General features: G+C 50.3%; 7 protein-coding genes across 7 annotated transcripts; 3 read left to right on the forward strand and 4 right to left on the reverse strand.

Annotated features, from left to right (window-relative positions):
• Window positions 1-171: 171 nt before the first annotated feature.
• Window positions 172-2178, reverse strand: BZA70DRAFT_289895 (putative cytochrome P450 oxidoreductase; the record flags this gene model as incomplete). The annotated part of the gene is made up of 7 exons (XM_064914156.1): window positions 172-430; window positions 516-696; window positions 759-793; window positions 859-1280; window positions 1396-1555; window positions 1610-1894; window positions 1964-2178. The coding sequence occupies 7 exons, from the start codon at window positions 2176-2178 to the stop codon at window positions 172-174; spliced, it is 1557 nt and encodes a 518-aa protein (XP_064767600.1).
• Window positions 2179-4166: 1988 nt separating this feature from the next.
• BZA70DRAFT_279492 (uncharacterized protein) lies at window positions 4167-6511 on the reverse strand. Its single transcript, XM_064912783.1, has one exon. It carries the CDS (start codon window positions 6154-6156, stop codon window positions 4303-4305), a length of 1854 nt encoding a protein of 617 aa, XP_064767601.1. The 5' UTR covers window positions 6157-6511; the 3' UTR covers window positions 4167-4302.
• A 17-nt stretch (window positions 6512-6528) lies between these two features.
• Window positions 6529-8310, forward strand: BZA70DRAFT_295727 (Aldehyde/histidinol dehydrogenase). Its single transcript, XM_064914499.1, has 2 exons — window positions 6529-6759; window positions 6819-8310. The coding sequence occupies exons 1-2, from the start codon at window positions 6715-6717 to the stop codon at window positions 8274-8276; spliced, it is 1503 nt and encodes a 500-aa protein (XP_064767602.1). The 5' UTR covers window positions 6529-6714; the 3' UTR covers window positions 8277-8310.
• BZA70DRAFT_279495 (mandelate racemase/muconate lactonizing enzyme family protein) lies at window positions 8311-9719 on the reverse strand. Its single transcript, XM_064912784.1, has 4 exons — window positions 9493-9719; window positions 9325-9434; window positions 9153-9264; window positions 8311-9094 (listed from the first exon to the last, which is right to left on the reverse strand). The coding sequence occupies exons 1-4, from the start codon at window positions 9666-9668 to the stop codon at window positions 8341-8343; spliced, it is 1152 nt and encodes a 383-aa protein (XP_064767603.1). The 5' UTR covers window positions 9669-9719; the 3' UTR covers window positions 8311-8340.
• Window positions 9720-9783: 64 nt separating this feature from the next.
• Window positions 9784-10999, forward strand: BZA70DRAFT_279496 (dihydrodipicolinate synthase). Its single transcript, XM_064912785.1, has one exon. The coding sequence runs from the start codon at window positions 9971-9973 to the stop codon at window positions 10946-10948; it is 978 nt and encodes a 325-aa protein (XP_064767604.1). The 5' UTR covers window positions 9784-9970; the 3' UTR covers window positions 10949-10999.
• Window positions 11000-11139: 140 nt separating this feature from the next.
• On the forward strand, window positions 11140-14161 carry BZA70DRAFT_311092 (uncharacterized protein). The gene is made up of 2 exons (XM_064914940.1): window positions 11140-11562; window positions 11640-14161. The coding sequence occupies exons 1-2, from the start codon at window positions 11259-11261 to the stop codon at window positions 13955-13957; spliced, it is 2622 nt and encodes an 873-aa protein (XP_064767605.1). The 5' UTR covers window positions 11140-11258; the 3' UTR covers window positions 13958-14161.
• Window positions 14162-16300, reverse strand: BZA70DRAFT_311093 (amino acid permease). Its single transcript, XM_064914941.1, has 2 exons — window positions 15911-16300; window positions 14162-15841 (listed from the first exon to the last, which is right to left on the reverse strand). Exons 1-2 carry the CDS (start codon window positions 16222-16224, stop codon window positions 14467-14469), a joined length of 1689 nt encoding a protein of 562 aa, XP_064767606.1. The 5' UTR covers window positions 16225-16300; the 3' UTR covers window positions 14162-14466.
• Between the last annotated feature and the right edge of the window lie 62 nt (window positions 16301-16362).

A 16362-nucleotide genomic window follows, 5' to 3' on the forward strand; every position in this document is an offset into this window, starting at 1 on the left:
TGATGAGGTTTAATCTACTGTGAAGGGTTTGTTTTAAGCTTCGCATAATATTATTATTAAACTAATAATAATCACCTACAATACATCATTCACACACAGCCTCTTGACGACATTTTGACACAACAAAAAACAAATCACCAGCATATCCTGTACACAGTCTTAGCCGATTCTTTACTCCCACTGCGACATGAAGCTCATAGCGCTATCCAACTCGCCGCGGATCGCCGCAAGATGCTCAGGGCTTCGCGGCTTCACAGTAACATTGAAGTCGAGCGGGCGCATCAGAATTGCCGAATTGTAAGCATTGACATCGAGTGGTATAACCTTTCCGGTAACCGGGTCAACTGGCTCAGAAATATCAAAAGCCCATAGGAGCTTAGCCAAGATACGCCACATGTTGCGCTCAGCTAGATGGAGTCCAGGACAAATTCTACGGCCAGAGCCATATCCATAGTGATGTAGATTCGACGATGTCAGTACCTTTGTTTAGAAGTGCAGTCGGAATAGAAGATTACTTATCTCGGTTCTCAAAGTCTGCCGAAGCAGCGTAGTCGGGAGCCAACTTCGGATGGTTCATGTAACGGTCAGGGTTGAAGGTTTCATGGTCTGGATAAATGGATTCATCGTGATGGATAGACCAGATACCAATGAAAATTGTAGAACCCTTCGGGATCAACATTCCGTCATACCAGTAGTCTGTGATTCAAGAAGATTAGTCTCGTGTTATGACATGTCTAAATTCCGCAGTCTGTCCATACCTTCCGTGCTCTGATGAGGCAAACCGAGAGGAGCTCTAATTTTGTAGAAAGGTTAGAGTATAAACTCAACAAGACTGTATATAACAGTTGCAATACATACGTGGGACGCCATCTCATTGCTTCCTTCACGATACAGTTAACAAACGGCATTTTGTCAAAATCAAGACCAAACTGGGGACTGCGTTCCGCACCGCAGACTGCATCGATCTCCTTCTGCGCGCGCTTCTGGAATTCGGGATACTTGGCCACTGCCAAGATAAGAGTGAGGATCATGTTTGCTGTCGTATCAGCGCCCGCCTCGAGAAGTTCGCCAAAAAGGTTGTTGAACGCGTGCTGCGACATGGGCCAGCCCTTGGCGTTGTACTCGTCCAACTTCTGATCGATAAAGCAGTCTCTCTTGATGCCCTTTGCGCGTCTCTCGTCAATCATAGCACGAGCCTTGTCCCACATATCATCCATCATTTGACGACATTTGTAGGCTCTCGTTTTCCATTTTCCGGGGAAGTACTTGAGGAATGGCAACTCGTCGATGGGGGATTAGCGCCAGGCTCTTCAGTCTCGAGCCACTATAAGAGAAGTCAATCAGTTAGCCAGGCGTTCGTATGATTATATAGAATTATTTGTAGAATATGCTTACGATATGCATCAGTTCAAAAAAGTCCTTGTACCAAAACGATTTAAAGTCGGTCACTCGCTGGCCCCAGATAAGGGTACACGCGACGGAGGTTGTGTACATCTTTGCATAATCGAGGATGCGGTCGCTGTGCTTCAAAAGGTTATTCATGAAGATCACAGCTCTTCGAGGGTCAGCACACTAATAATGAGACATATAGCAAAGATAGTAAACTTACTCGGCTTCTTGGACTTTCCAGTGCTTCTGGTCAAGAACTGAGGGGCTAAGGTTTCGGGTGACGATAGCTCGCTTCTCTCTCCAGGAGGCAGTAGCTTTCTCAAGAGTCAGATGGTCGCCATGGGTGACAAAGTTCGTAACGTAGTCGATCGGTCTGTCGGAGAAGATGCTTCCTTTCTTGTCGATCATGGCGTTGATAGATTTGCGGTCGGACAGGACGACAACGTTCTGGCTGCCGACTTTGAGGGAGAAGACAGGGCCATAGGTGTCGGCGAATTCTCTGAATCTGTGAGAGAAGTAGTGATTAGTGCGCGCTCTACAAGCTAGACAGGACTGACCAAGACAGAAGTTATACTTTTTACCAAGACCGGTAGATGGAATCTGATGAACGTTGCCCAAGATAGGGAGGGTGGGGGGACCGGGGGGCATGCGCGGGTCGCGCCGGCCGCTTCGCAGTATTTTGACGACAAGGTAGAGGATGATGACGCCGGTGAGGATAGAGAACACGGGGATCTTGAGGATGAGGGCATCGGGCCCTTCAAGGAGGCTGGATGATGTGCTGGGAGCCATGTTGTAGCGGGGGGGAAGAAGGCGACGCTGTAGACGAGAGAGGCGGCGAAGACATTGGTGCGGGGGGTGAGGCGAATATATAAGAACAGGGCGAGAACGGCACGAGGATGGCGAAGTGATTGTCGCTGCAATTGGCTTCGCGGTAACTGATGCTTAGACTGATAATGATAATCTGCTGATTGGGTGTCGTGAAGAAGAAGACCGGACGGACTAAATCTGAAAAACCTAAACAGTCAGGGGTAAGTAAACCCTACGCTTCCTTCTGCGATGATATCATCAAAGCCAATAATAAACGAGAGTAGATATGCACTAGTTGCTAACTGGTACTTGCTAATAATCTTCATAATCTTCTTCACAATGATTATGGAATAAACACCAGAAAGTGCTGTTGTTGGACGTGGAATCAGCGCTATGTCTCTTCAAGACGTTCTCTGGCCGGAGCATCTGCTCTGAGACTCTTCCCATATTTGACCAAATTAGCCGCAGCACGTTAATCAAAGAAGCCAAATCCCCGCACAGCAGAAGCGGGGTAAACTTTCTCCACCATCTCCTACAGGTCGCTGCGCTGCCCGCGTCAGTCGTATAACTGCCTGCTAAAAACCCTCAGATTTGTCTCTGCTTCACTACTGCGATTTGGACCGAAGTCTTGTAGAAGTCTTCAACGGCCGCTTCCCGGGCTGCTGGAGCTTCCAACGTGCGCCCATTGTTTCAATAGAAAGACAAGCTGTCTCAAACAGTCTTACTGCTACTACTACTGTATAATATTCTGAGTATCGCATAATATTGCACAGCTCCTCGCTACAACTCCTACGGCCAATCTGACTTCTTTGAATCGTCATCTCTGCATAAGACCTAGCTAGACATCCACTGTAGACTGCAGAGAACGCGGAGGGAAGGACAGAAGTGAGTGAGTTCTAATGTGACAGCGCCGTATTGCCGCTCTCGCCTTCGTCCTTTGCTATGGCCAGACAGAACAAGAGCGTCCACTTCCGTCGACATCAGCGGCTTTGTCTGTCGATAGATAGTGTAGGGTTCCTAACACATTTGTCCGGCCAGCAAACTGTTGGCTGCCAGGCTGATCGCATTGAGCAGCAGCTCATTGTTCACAATAACTATTCGCGGGTCTACACAAACACCTCAAATATGTAAATAATAATAAGAGGATCTCGGCCCTTTCCTGGCTCTTCTTTATCATCCCCCGATCCAAAGCCACCGCGGAGAATTGAGAGCGACAATGAACGCCAATGCAAACACAAACAAACTTCACTTCCAGATACCTCGTCTTTTGACATGAATCAATGCACATTCACTATCACATCCAGATATCCGTCAAACTCCGGAGTTGGGCCAGTACGGAGCAAAACCTCCAAGTCGACGTCCTCCAGCTGAAGCTTCTCGATAGCTGCGCTTGCGGTTTCATGCAGTTTAATTCATAGTTCAGCTCTGAATTGTCAAATCTGATGGCAGTTTAATAACCCGCACAATAGCCCGTTTTTTAGCTCCTCAGTAAGAGCGTCGGTAATGTCGACACGTGACCACTGCCTTAGTGAAACGGAGGCGGTCAAGACGTTTTCTGCCTTGTTGCATTTCCCACTTGCAAACACATATCCACAAACCCTACACACACTAAAAAGGCAGCTCTCCCGTCGTTCTCTCTCTTCTCTTCTTCTTCACCTCTCGTTACTTCCAGCACTTCAGCAACACCCACCCTTCCCGTGCTTTCTCAACAATGGTTTTTGGCTAGAGGGGAACACGCCCCTCCAGTGCATCGCATACTGCTGCTGCCTTCTACATGCACCGTCGCTGCCGACTTCTCCCTACATACGCGCAACCGTAGCTTGAATCTGCGGGCACGAAAGCTCTTGTAGTTTCCGTCATCGTACATTCGTACTTCTGCGGCCGTCCATATTTCTCCTGTGAACAGTGAAAAGACACTCCTATACAAAAGAAAATAGTTATTTTGCTTATGAGTGACTAGCGATTACGGTTGACTCTTGCGACTTTACTATATTTAAAGCTTAATGTATATCTCTGGCACTAAGAATAAAAATTGCAACCCCACGTCTGTATCCCTCGGACAGCGGAAAAAGAAACAATACAAATATGGATGAAACACACAGCTCTTCATACAGAAACAAGCTTGCTCAATACTCCCGACTCCTGGGCCTCGATCGAGTATCTGTTACCAAGAACCCCCTTCCTTTCAGCAATAATCTGGAGCGCGACAATCTTTGAGTTGAACCGGGCACCAGAGAGAGGTCCAACGACATAGTACAGGTTGGGGATCCCGACGTCTCTGCAAGTTCCGAATAGCTCGCCCTCGCGGTCAAGGTCCCAGAACTGCTTGAAGGAGTTTGCGTACTTGTCTCTGAGGATATCTTTGATCGTGTCCTTAAATCCGGTATATCCGGTAGCAAAGACCACAACGTCGGGCTTTAGCGAGCTGCCATCCTTGAAGAAAACGCTGTCCTCGGTAAAGTGATCAATCTCTCCAGCCTTGACCTTGATGTCGCCGCTGATGATGCGAGGAGAAGCGCCGGTGTCGTAATAGTATCCTCCAGATCGAGTGTTGGTGTTGATGAAGAAACCGCAGCCGTCGCGACCGTCGTAAAGCTGGAATCCGGCCTTCTTCAGACCTGCCAAAAGCTCCTTGTCCTTCGCCTTGATTTCCGGCACATAACGCTTGTGGAAGAGACGGCCGACGTACTTGGGCGAGGATTCGGAGAGCAAGTCAACGGTCCAGGTATCAAGGTTCTCACGGTACGGATTGACGGTAGGAACGCCGTTCTCGATAGACATGACATAGGTCGGCGAGCGCTGAAGCATTGTGACGTCCGCACCGTTGTTGAAAAAATCGAGTGAGATGTCGTGTCCTGAGGTGCATGCTCCGACAACGAGCGCCGTCTTGCCAGTCCAGTCCTTGCCGTCCTTGTGATGAGCCGAGTGAACAATGTCCTTCTTGAATAGCTCCTGGCCTTTGAAGGGAGGTGGGAACTTAGGGTGGCCGCCGCCGATTCCGGTAGCAAGCACAAGATGGGAAACCTTGAATGTGTGAGGGACGCCCTTGCGCGAAACCGTGACGAACCACTCCTTCTTGCTCTCATCAAAGTAGGTGTCGCTGGTAACGATCGAAGTCTCGGTCCAGACAGAGAGTTCCATGGCGTCGGCGTAGTACTCGAGAAAGTTTGCCAGCTTTCCAGACGGAGTGAAGACGGGCCAAGTAGCAGAGAAAGGAAAGTAGGCGAGATGGTTGGAGTAGACGGGGTCATGGAGCGAGAGCGACTTGTACCGAAGTCGCCAGTTGTCGCCAACGCGCTTGTAGGTATCAATCACAAGCGCCTTGACGCCCATCGCACCAAGACGAGCAGCAATCTCGAGACCGTTGTGGCCTCCACCGACGATGATGACTTCGGGGTCGGAATTCTCGGTCTTCTCGCTGAGGATCTCGTCGTAGGACTTGGTCGAGTTGTGCTGGCCTCGGATGCGAGTAGGACCAGCATGCTCGGGAAAACCGTCGACGCCGTCAAGAGTGGTGAAGAGGATCCAGGCGACGTAGTCCTCAGCTGGGCCGGGGATGAGCTTGACAATGCCAATGGCGGAGCCGATCGCGCAGGAGAAGGTGAAGAACGCTTGAATGAAGGAGACGTCCTCAAACGGCTTCTCGATGGTAGGCTCGGGAGTCAATGAGAGCTTTGCTCCGTGAGCCTTAGCGACTCTGAGACGGTCAGAGGCGGCCTGCTGGATGTTGGGCTTTCCGATAGAGCGGAAGTCGGAGGTGAATGAAATTGTGTCTCTCCAGAACGAGTCGTCGGGGGCAAAGAGGGCATCGAAAGCAGCGGGATCCTCAGACTCGACGGCGGAGTTGAAGCGGTCGACAAAGGACTGAGAGATCGCGACAACCTCGCCGGCGGAGAGCGTGTCGGGCACTTTGGAGGCAGGGAAAGCCGCAGGCTTGGGAACGTCGACGTAGGAAACCATATTGAGAGATTGATCTGAGGAGATTGAGGCGGGCAGAACACAGAAATCCGTAGAGATCTCAGACGAAGGATGCTTTTCGAACCATCTAAGAAGAACAAGAGCTGTTTATATTCATCGATTTGGCCAGGATCTGAGAATGCGGAGGAGAGCAGGCGACGGAGTGGCTACCAAAAGAGGCAGCGGTCGAGCTACCTGACCCACCCCGCATATTCAGTGGTGCTTGACGTCAGACCCAGGGAGAGGCCGATCCGGGTCGGGACGCGGGTGACTTCTCAGTCGGGCATAGAAGCCGCTGGCGGTAACGTGATTGTTTGCTGCGCTCAGTTATTTATTTGTTTGTTTTATTGTTCAAAGTGCGGCACTCGGCTTCTTCTCGCTGCCCATCGCCTGGCGATCGCGCTGAGCCGCGGGTTCTTCCCAACAGTGACTGATCGATTAGATAATGATAAGCCGCACGTCCTTCTACTCGCGATAAACATAAGATCGCCTGTTCTTCCTGCTCTCTTCTTCGCTTTTTTGTCTGCCGTTGTCGCTAGGTGTTCAAGAAAAAAAGTGAAAATGAGTCCTTCCGTATCGTCTCCCTTTGTTGGAGCTCTAAAAACGGTACGGATACATCACATATTGCCTACTCTGCGTCCTTTACTAACACTCCCCGCCTGCAGCTTAAGCGGCCTGACCTCTTTATCGCCGACGCCTTCGTGGCTGGTCAATGGGTCTCCCCTACAAGCACATTCCCAGTCTATGAGCCCTCAACAGGACAGGTTCTTGGCTCGGTTGCAAACATGACCCGAGACGACTTCGTGACCGCGATCAAGTCCGCCGACAAGGGTTACCGCGCTTACAGTACATCAACAACCGCCCACGAACGGTCGGCCCTACTCCGCAAATGGTACGATCTGATTATGCAGAATAAGGAAGATATTGCAACAATTCTTGTGCTGGAGAACGGCAAGACCTACGCCGAGGCTGTTGGAGAGGTTGCCTACGCGGCCTCGTTCGTATCCTGGTTCTCGGAAGAAGCCTCCCGCGCTTATGGCGATGTCATTCCTTCCTCGATGCCAAACACCACTGTCATGACCATGAAGCAGCCAGTTGGTGTCTGCGGAATCATTACTCCTTGGAATTTTCCCGCTGCGATGATTACGCGCAAAATTGCGCCGGCCCTTGCTGTCGGATGCTCGGTCGTGATCAAGCCGCCGTCCGAGACACCCTACACGGCCGCGGCCCTCGTAAAGCTCGCTGTCGAGGCCGGTCTACCTGCCGACGTTATCCAATTACTACCAACCAAGGACCGCGAGGCTGCTACAGAAATTTGCACCTCGCCTATTGTCAAGAAAGTCTCTTTCACAGGCTCTACTAAGGTCGGTATTCATCTCTCAAAGCTAGCCATGGGAACCATGAAGAAAGTGTCCATGGAGCTTGGAGGAAATGCGCCGTTTATCGTCTTTGAGGACGCAAACATCGATCTGGCTGTTCAGGGTGCAATGGTTTGCAAGTTCAGATGCTCAGGGCAAACTTGTGTTTGTGCAAACCGCATCTTTGTACAAAAATCTGTTGCAAAGGAGTTTACTGCAAAGCTTGTCGCAGAGGTCGAGAAGCTCAAAGTTGGATACGGACTTGACAAGGAGACAACCCAGGGCCCTCTAGTCAATCGCAATGGCGTTGAAAAAGTCAAGCAACATATCGAGGATGCGCTAGCCAAAGGCGCCAGACTCGAAACCGGCGGTGGTGTTCCCAAAGACGTTGATCCATCCGGGTTCTTTATTCTGCCCTCTGTTCTCTCGGGAGTGACGACCGATATGATGGTTGCCAGCGACGAAACCTTCGGACCGCTCGCGCCCATCTTTGAGTTTGAGACTGAAGAGGAAGCGATCTCGATGGCCAATAATACCGAGTTTGGATTGGCGGGGTATTTCTTTTCCACCAACATAGGAAGATGCCTCAGAGTTGCTAGTGCTCTTGAGTGTGGTTTAGTAGGCGTTAACACTGGCAAGATATCTGCTGCTGAAAGTCCGTTTGGGGGTGTTAAGCAGTCTGGTGTTGGTCGAGAGGGTAGTATGTATGGATTGGCCGAGTACTACGTCATCAAGGCGGTTACCATTGGAAACACCAATGCCTAAGATGTATTCTAGTGTTCTAATATTTGAGAAAAGTCATTTTGCTATATTATTAAGAATGACCTGATTACCACTCGCTCAGCGATCCGTCAGCACTGACAAATCCACCCGATCGCCATGCTTTTGCGTTTTTGCTCAGAGCCCTAACAGCTTCCTCGTTAACCTCTATTCCAAGACCCGGCCCCTCCGGGACGACAACGTAGCCGTCCTTGACGTCGAAAAACTCGGGGTTGTGCACGTAGCTGATGATATCCTGCTCGCCAGCTTCGGTGTTGTAGTGAATTCCAATAGACATCTCCTGGATGACATGGTTTTGTGTGCACGCCGCAATCTGGAAGCAGGCTGCAAGAGCGATCGATCCAAGAGGGCAGTGCGGGGCAATCGCAATATCGTATGCTTCGCACATTGCTGAAATCTTTCTGATTTCAGTGATTCCGCCCACATGAGCAATATCAGGCTGGAGAATATCAATCGATACGGGGTTGAGAAACTTCTTGACGTCCCAGCGCGAGTATAAACGCTCGCCAAGAGCGATCGGAATCGATGTCTGGCCGGCGATCTCGGACACGCCTTCGTGATTCTCGGACAACAGCGGTTCTTCGATAAACATCGGGCGGTGCGGTTCGAGAAGTTTTGCTAGCTGCTTAGCCATGGGTTTATGGATGCGGCCGTGGAAGTCAACTCCAGCGTCCATGCCTAGTGATTTGACGGTAGCCAGTCGGTCGGCCGCGGAGTCGAGTGAGGATGGGGTATCGAGCCAGCCGATGTCTGCGGTCGCATTCATTTTGACGGCTTTGAAGCCCTGATCAAGACGGCCTTGCCTGTAAGTAGATATATTAGCAAAAGCTCAGTCGATGAGTGAAAGCAAATGGGACATACGCCTGAGATCTGACGTCGTCAGGTCTATCTCCTCCGATCCAAGCATAGACCTTGATCTTGTTGCGAACCTTGCCGCCCAAGAGCTCATAGATTGGAACATTCAGTCTGCGAGCTGATATGTGCGTGTAGAGTTAGCGCAATACCTGAAATATAGCCATAGAGAACGAAATACCTTTGAGATCCCACAGCGCAATGTCGAGACCGGATAAAGCAGATTGCAGGACGGGGCCTCCTCGGTAAAAGCCTAGGCGCCAGACACTTGTCCAGATGTTTTCGATGTTGCTGCAGACGGAATCAGTATTCTCTCATCAATTTTGATATTACAAGATAGAATACACACTTTGCCTCCCAGCCGATAAAACGGTCTTTGAACTCGTCGAGAGCACCCTCAACAGCCTCCGAGTGACCCTCGAGCGAGGCCTCACCCCATCCGTAGTTGCCCTCGACGTCGGTGACCTTAACATAAAGCCAGCGTGGCGGTACACGAAAATACTCGATTTCTGCGATTTTCGGCATGATTATTCGTTTGGTAGATAACAGAGGGATGAACGGGGAGGATTGTGGGGAAGATGGAGTTAAATAGTCGATTTTGCTGTTCCCCGGAGTTTTGGCCGCACCATCCCGCGCACATCCCACATTGTGGGGTAGCGCGCGGAAAAGTCAAATCCCACACTGCCAAATCATCCCGCGATGGGAGTTCCCCCACACTTTTGACATAATTATTAGTTTTCATATTTAGTCCGCACTCCTCCTCCTCCGATTTCTACTTCTCCTTCGATATCTTATCGCAAAGACCATCGTCTACTTCCTCCTCCATCATGACTGCCTCATCGCCTCTTCCCTTTGGGATCTACGTCCCCTCCCCGACCTTCTTCCTCCCCAAGCAGGCCGCTGCCTACTCAGCGCTCTCCTCGCCTCTTGATCTCGAGGCCCAGCTTCAGCACACGCTCATCCTCGCCAAGGCTGGTATTCACGGTGTTGTCCTTCTCGGATCTACTGGCGAGGCCGTCCACATCACCGTCGATGAGCGCAAGGAGCTTTTGTCCTACGTCCGAAAGGGCCTCGACGCTGCTGGCTACGCCGATTTCCCGATCATTGCCGGCACCGGCACAAACTCGACCGTCGAGACCATTGCTCTTTTGCAGCAGGCCAAGGACTGCGGTGCAGTCTGCGGCCTTGTCCTTGCGCCTTCCTACTTTGCTTCTGCTGTCACTCAGGAAGGTCTGATTGAGTGGTACACTCTCGTTGCCGACCGCTCGCCTATTCCTATCATGATCTACTACTACCCCGGCGTTTCCAACAACCTCTACATCGCGCCCAAGACGTTCGAGATCCTTGCCGCGCACCCAAACATCGTCGGAACCAAGCTCTCGCACGGAAACATCTCACACCATACGATCCTTGCCCAAAATCCCATCATCAAGGCAAACAACTTCCACGTCTTTTCCGGTCTCGGACAGCAGCTGCTTCCCATCATGACTATCGGCGCTGCCGGCGCAATTGATGCGCTCGCTGGTATCTTCCCCAAGACTGTTGTTACACTCTTCAACCTCTCTGTGGCTGGAAAGATCAGTGAGGCGCAGAAGATTCAGTACCTTGTCTCCTGTGCTGAGGAGGCTGTTGCTGAACTTGGTGCCGTCGGCGTCAAGGAAGGTGTTGCCCGATACCTCAAGCTCGGAGACAAGGAAGGTGGTCGTCCTCCGCTCGCCGGTGGTCTCTCCGGTGGAGACGCGGTCTGGGATGCGAAGTATAAGAGCGCATTTGATGCTGTAGCCAAGTTAGAAAGTACTCTGTAAGCTTCAATGGAGATCGATTAGTTATACACAGTTAACACATTTGAAAACCCTACGAAAAGCTAATATCCATGTGGGAGTAAAAGTAAAACCCTACAACTGCTGTCAGCTGTGACGTAATGGCAATCCATATTTGGGCCAACCCTTTCCAGTAAAAATCGCGTGAGAACGCGAGCAGCTTCCATTACTGGGATCCCTTATCATCAACACCTCGCATATCACTGCTATTTGCATTCTACCATCATCATGCCGTTCATCCGGCTCTAAGACTGCACTACACTACACGCCGCAGTTTATTTGTTATATATGATAGATGGCCAAAGTCTTTGGAAACCCGGATCCGAACGCGATCCTACGCGCGGCAGGAGATCTTCCGTACTCGAAAATCAACAGTCTGCTGAACGCCGCGCCCAGCCAGCATCTGAACCAGCATATCCTACACGTATCACGACTGATTGAGCTGACTGGGAACCTGATCAACTCTGTCGAGAACTGGGATGTCGCCTGGGAAAGCTTAGGTTCCCTGCAGGCAGTTACGGATCTCAGCACGCAGTGCAAGCTTGTTCGGGCCCAGATCGACGCTTTTGACGTCGATTCGCTGAAGTCGGTTGTTTTGGGTATGTTTCTTTTGCTATACATATTTGTATTCGTTACATTCTGTCAGCGGACACCTAACAGATAATCGTGTTGATAGGCTTGCCGAACCATTCTCAAGACGTCGAAGCTCTTCTCACCGCACTGACTCTCCGCCTGATTCCGCTTCTCGCAGAGCTCGAGTCTCTTCTTTTGCGCGCCGAGAACCGAGCAGATATATCCCGGCTTGAAATCTCACTACGACACGAAATCTCCGCGGTCGACTGGTTCACGCCGGAATTAACCCGCACCAAGATCTCCAAGGCCGGACAGATTCTCGACGAAATTCTAGATATTGCCGCTGAGCCCATTCCCGAGTCATGGATTGATGAAGTTGAGAATCTGGAAAAGGCAATGATGCGGGGCGATTGGACGCAGGATTCGATTATAAAGAGCTCCTCGACAATGCCCTCAATCACAAAACTTTCAGAAAAGCGGAGTTCCTTGAAAATCTTGCAAAAGAAGTCTGCCGATGGTATCGATAATACCGCTGACGATCGGTCTCGGGCCGCTGAATCTAGGAGGAGGCAGAAGGCTATGGAGATTGAAGAACTCAGGAGCAATGACGCTTTGCAAAAATTAAGAGACGACGGTCAAGCCAACGGATCGACCGGACGAGAGCCGGTCGGAAAACCGGAAGGTACTCTTGCTGAACAACGTGACGAGCTGCGGAACCAACTCAAGACTCAGCACGAACGACTCTCTCAGCCGCGGGCTATTCGTCCTGCCAGTATAGCGTCGCTGGAAGAAGGTTCTTCGGTCGATGACGACTTGTCGACCTCTCTCACTACCAGCGATACCTCTGCTGCCGATTCGAGATTGTCGAGTGACACTACACAAGGAATAGAGCATCAGACACCAGTCAAAAAGCTCGAATCTACCGCAACTACACAGCCTCTTGCAGGAGATCCACAAAAATCAGCCCAGTCCGATTCTCCTTATACTCCATCCCATTTTGGCCACGCCGCTCGACCGCGGCCGTCCTTTCCAATGGGTACTCTGGAGACCACAGAGCGCGGACTTGTGCTTGATATAGAGAGAGTGGCTGCGATCGCCGCGGAACGAATGTCCCCTTCACCCCCAAATACGGCGATGAGCGACTCTATGACTCGAAGTCCTAGTGTCCGCTTGCCTATTGATAGGTTTTTGGAATCCGCTGCGGCTGCGATTGCGGCAGATGATTACGATGAGTCGATCATGCCGTCCCCTGAGATTGACCTGTCGGTGGTTGACGATGAGTCGCCTATGCAGATCCGACACCGGAAAGAGCAGGAACTGAAAGTGTTGGAAAAGGATCTATACAAAAGCCGCAGTATATCTCATGGTCACACCCCGACCTCATCTATTGGATCTGCTGAATTGGCGCCCAATGATCCGAAGCGATTGTCGGTCGATGTCGCATCTCTCCGCAGCACGCTCTCCTCATCAGCCGGAACGCCGGAAAAGATGGACAAGCAGACGATCGAGAAGCAGACTCTTGATAAAAAGATCCAGGGCATTCTGACGTCCCTTGAGAACGAGCATATCGAAATCACGCCTGCAGAGTCTCCGGAGAAGGACAAGAACTCACAGCTTGGCACATACAAGCTGGTCAGTTCGACTACTGCGTCTACTTTGAAGGAAGCCGGCTATGGAACGACGCGCAAGTACATACTTCAGCGGCCAAATGCGGCGCTGCAGGTCATCTGGGTCAGAATCATTGCCGAGCGCGTGATGGTTCGTGTGGGTGGTGGATGGACTGACCTGGCGGAATGGTTGAGTAACTATATACTTTATCATACTGCGACTGGTACATCTACTACTACTCCTGACGAAAAGACCTCGGCAAAAGCGTCAGGACGAAATACACCCTCTACAGGAAGACGATCTACTTCTGGGAAGCTGCAGTCGCGCGTGGCATCTTGGGGGAAAAGCACGCTACGAGATGCCATGTCTCCAGGTACTCCTACTCCTACTGATGCCCCAGCGGATGAAAGTTCGAAAGCAAGCACACCCTCCTCCTCGTCTTCTCGCTCACTGCAAAAGAAAGCTTCCTCTCTGTCACTTCGAAAAAATAGACAATCCGCATCAAATTCAAAATCTTCCGACGGCAAAAAGAACGCCACCAGCAACTCTTCCACAACCACGCCGACTCCATTATCGTCATCAGCAAACAGCAGTACGGCTTCTACACCCTTGGGCTCTGCCGGACCCGTCAGCTCGCTTGAAAAGAATGGCAAGTTGTCTAGCGAGAAGAAAGCCTGGGTGCATAAGATGCTCAGACAAGTTAGCTCTGGAATTAATTCTTCGCCATTACCGTCGAATATCGAGGGTGGGAATGATCCTGCAGAGGAGAATCTTAGTGGCGGCGATGTCAAGCGAAGATTGTTTTCGTCCTAAGATATGTCTCAGTTTTTGTTTATTGCCTTTATTAATAAGTTACGTGTTTGGATTCACGTTTTTTTGTGGAGATTGGATATTGCAGAGTCTTTGTGTTTTGGATTTTTGTCAGCTCTTTTTTATTTCGTTTTGGATATCATCAAGTCATACATCTGTCAAGCATATCGCATCATTGATACCGTTAATAATAAATTCAATTGCATCATCATTTTCCATACACTCTTATGCCAAACTATGAGAGTTCACAAAATTCAGCGATAAATGTCGCAGTAATACTCCAAAAATCATATTTACACTCTAATTCCCGCCGATTCGCAGAATGTTTTCCTTTCCTATATGCCGAAACCCATTTCCTCCAAAACCCAATCCTTCAATCCAGTACAATCGCAAAATGCAGAGAGGTTACTGTCATAGATACTGTGCTGGCAGATCTCACTGTCTAAAATGCAAATGGATGAACGCGACTACCAGTACATCAACCCAAAACACCAAAACTCGCAAACAGGAACTTATTGGAGCTCCCCACCTATGTAACCTGTCGTCCTCTCCGTGTTTGTGCGAGGCCTAAACAGTCTTCCAAAAATCGGCATTTCATGCATTCCACCGCCGGCTCTCCAGTAATAGATTGGTATACCGGCAATCACAAAAAGGGCAGTAAATAAGGCTTGTAGAGGTGCCGAAAAAATGCCGCGAGAGATGAGAAAGAGAGCAACGCAGCAAAACATGATTGGAGTGGTGATGAAAGTTTTGTAAGGCCGCTCGAGTTCCGGTTGACGGATGCGTAGGACGATGACTCCCAGGACTGTCAGGAAATAAAATATGTACCCGGCAATTCCGTAGAATGTGATCAGAGATCCAAACTCGCCCACCAACACAAATCCAATAGTCAGGCCTGCTTGCAAAAGCAAGGCGTTAATTGGTGTCTCTGTCTTTTTGTTGATACGACCAAACATCGTCGGAAGGAAACCGTCCTTTCCGGAGACGTATACCAATCTCGCAGAGGTAAACGAGATCGCATTCAACGCGCCAAAACAAGATAATGCCACGGCAATAGTAAAGATGATAGCGCCTAACCTTCCAAAAACATGATCTCCAAAGGCAAGAGCGACTGTGCTCGAGCTGGTGAGATCTGACTTTGGCAAGACGACGTAGTATGCATAATTGGCAGCTATATAGCACACAATCACGGTCGGCATCGCAAAATGTATGACTTTCGGTAGATCGCGACTGGCGTCTTTCATTTCTGCCGCGACGTAATTGAGGTTATCCCAGCCGTCGAAAGCCCATAAGCCAGCGTAGAGAGCGAGGGCATAGTCGCCTAGTGAGCTTGACGCTCCGTAAAACCAGCCTTGCGAAAAGTTTCCAGCACCATTTCCCGTAATTGCAACAACTATACCAATAAAAGTGATCGCTAGCAGTGACGCTATCTTCAAGAACAGAAAGATGTCGCCGGTTCGGGTGCCAAGTTTCGTGCTGAGGACGTTGATTAGCGTCACGACGACGATCGCGCCGGCCGCAACCGACTTGTTAAACCATGCAGGCGAGAAGTGGCCTTCCCCTTCGTTTTCTGTAGTGTCGCCGTCATTTTCATCGTGAAATACAAGTCTGCCGAGGTATTCCGCAAACACGATCGCGATGATGGCAGTACTTCCGGGCTTCAAAATCGTGACTGCGGTCCAAGCGAATAGGAAGGCAGGAAGGGGGCCAAATATGTGGTGAAGATATGCTTGTGCTCCGCCGTTCAGTGGTATAGCGGTACCGAGCTCGGCGTAGGAGGCTGCACCGGTCCAGGCAAGCAGACCTGCCACGAGCCAGACTAGAAGTGCAGTGCCCGGTGAGCCGGCGTGGGCGTTGACTTCAGACGGTGATGAAAAGATGCCGGAGCTGCATGTAAATATAATCAGTTAGCACAGCAAACCAAATGTGTTTAGATCAATTAGTAGGAACAAGTACCCAATCTGCAAGCCAATCACTAGACCAAGTCCGTTGACAACACCTAATCGCTTTTGTTTTTCGAGTGGTACCGCGCCGTCTCTATCAGCCGAAGCCTGCAAAGGAAACAAGTGAGCACCATAGTCAAAAACCATCGATCCAGCAGCAGATAGTCCTCCGAACGAAGGACGGGGCAGTGAATCGAACGAGAGATGCTGCGAGTGTAGTTCTGAGCGGACAGATCTGCTAGAGACCGAGCCGGCGTCCTCTTCCTGCTCGGTCGAGACGAGAGACGCCAGCTCGAACGAATCGTGCGAAGGGCGATTTCGAGACATGAATAACTGGCTGTGATCTTTTTTCCCTCTATTTACAAACAAACTTGAGAAAAACACGAGCGGAGATCAAGTCACATTTTCCAGCGGAGAAAGAGAAGCACGAACAAGGTTTGCTGAAGTGGAATAGAGAAAGTCACG

The sequence above is a fragment of the Myxozyma melibiosi genome, assembly GCF_037950935.1.
Source record: "Myxozyma melibiosi strain Phaff 52-87 chromosome Unknown BZA70scaffold_7, whole genome shotgun sequence".
NCBI classification, from domain to species: Eukaryota; Fungi; Ascomycota; class Lipomycetes; order Lipomycetales; family Lipomycetaceae; genus Myxozyma; species Myxozyma melibiosi.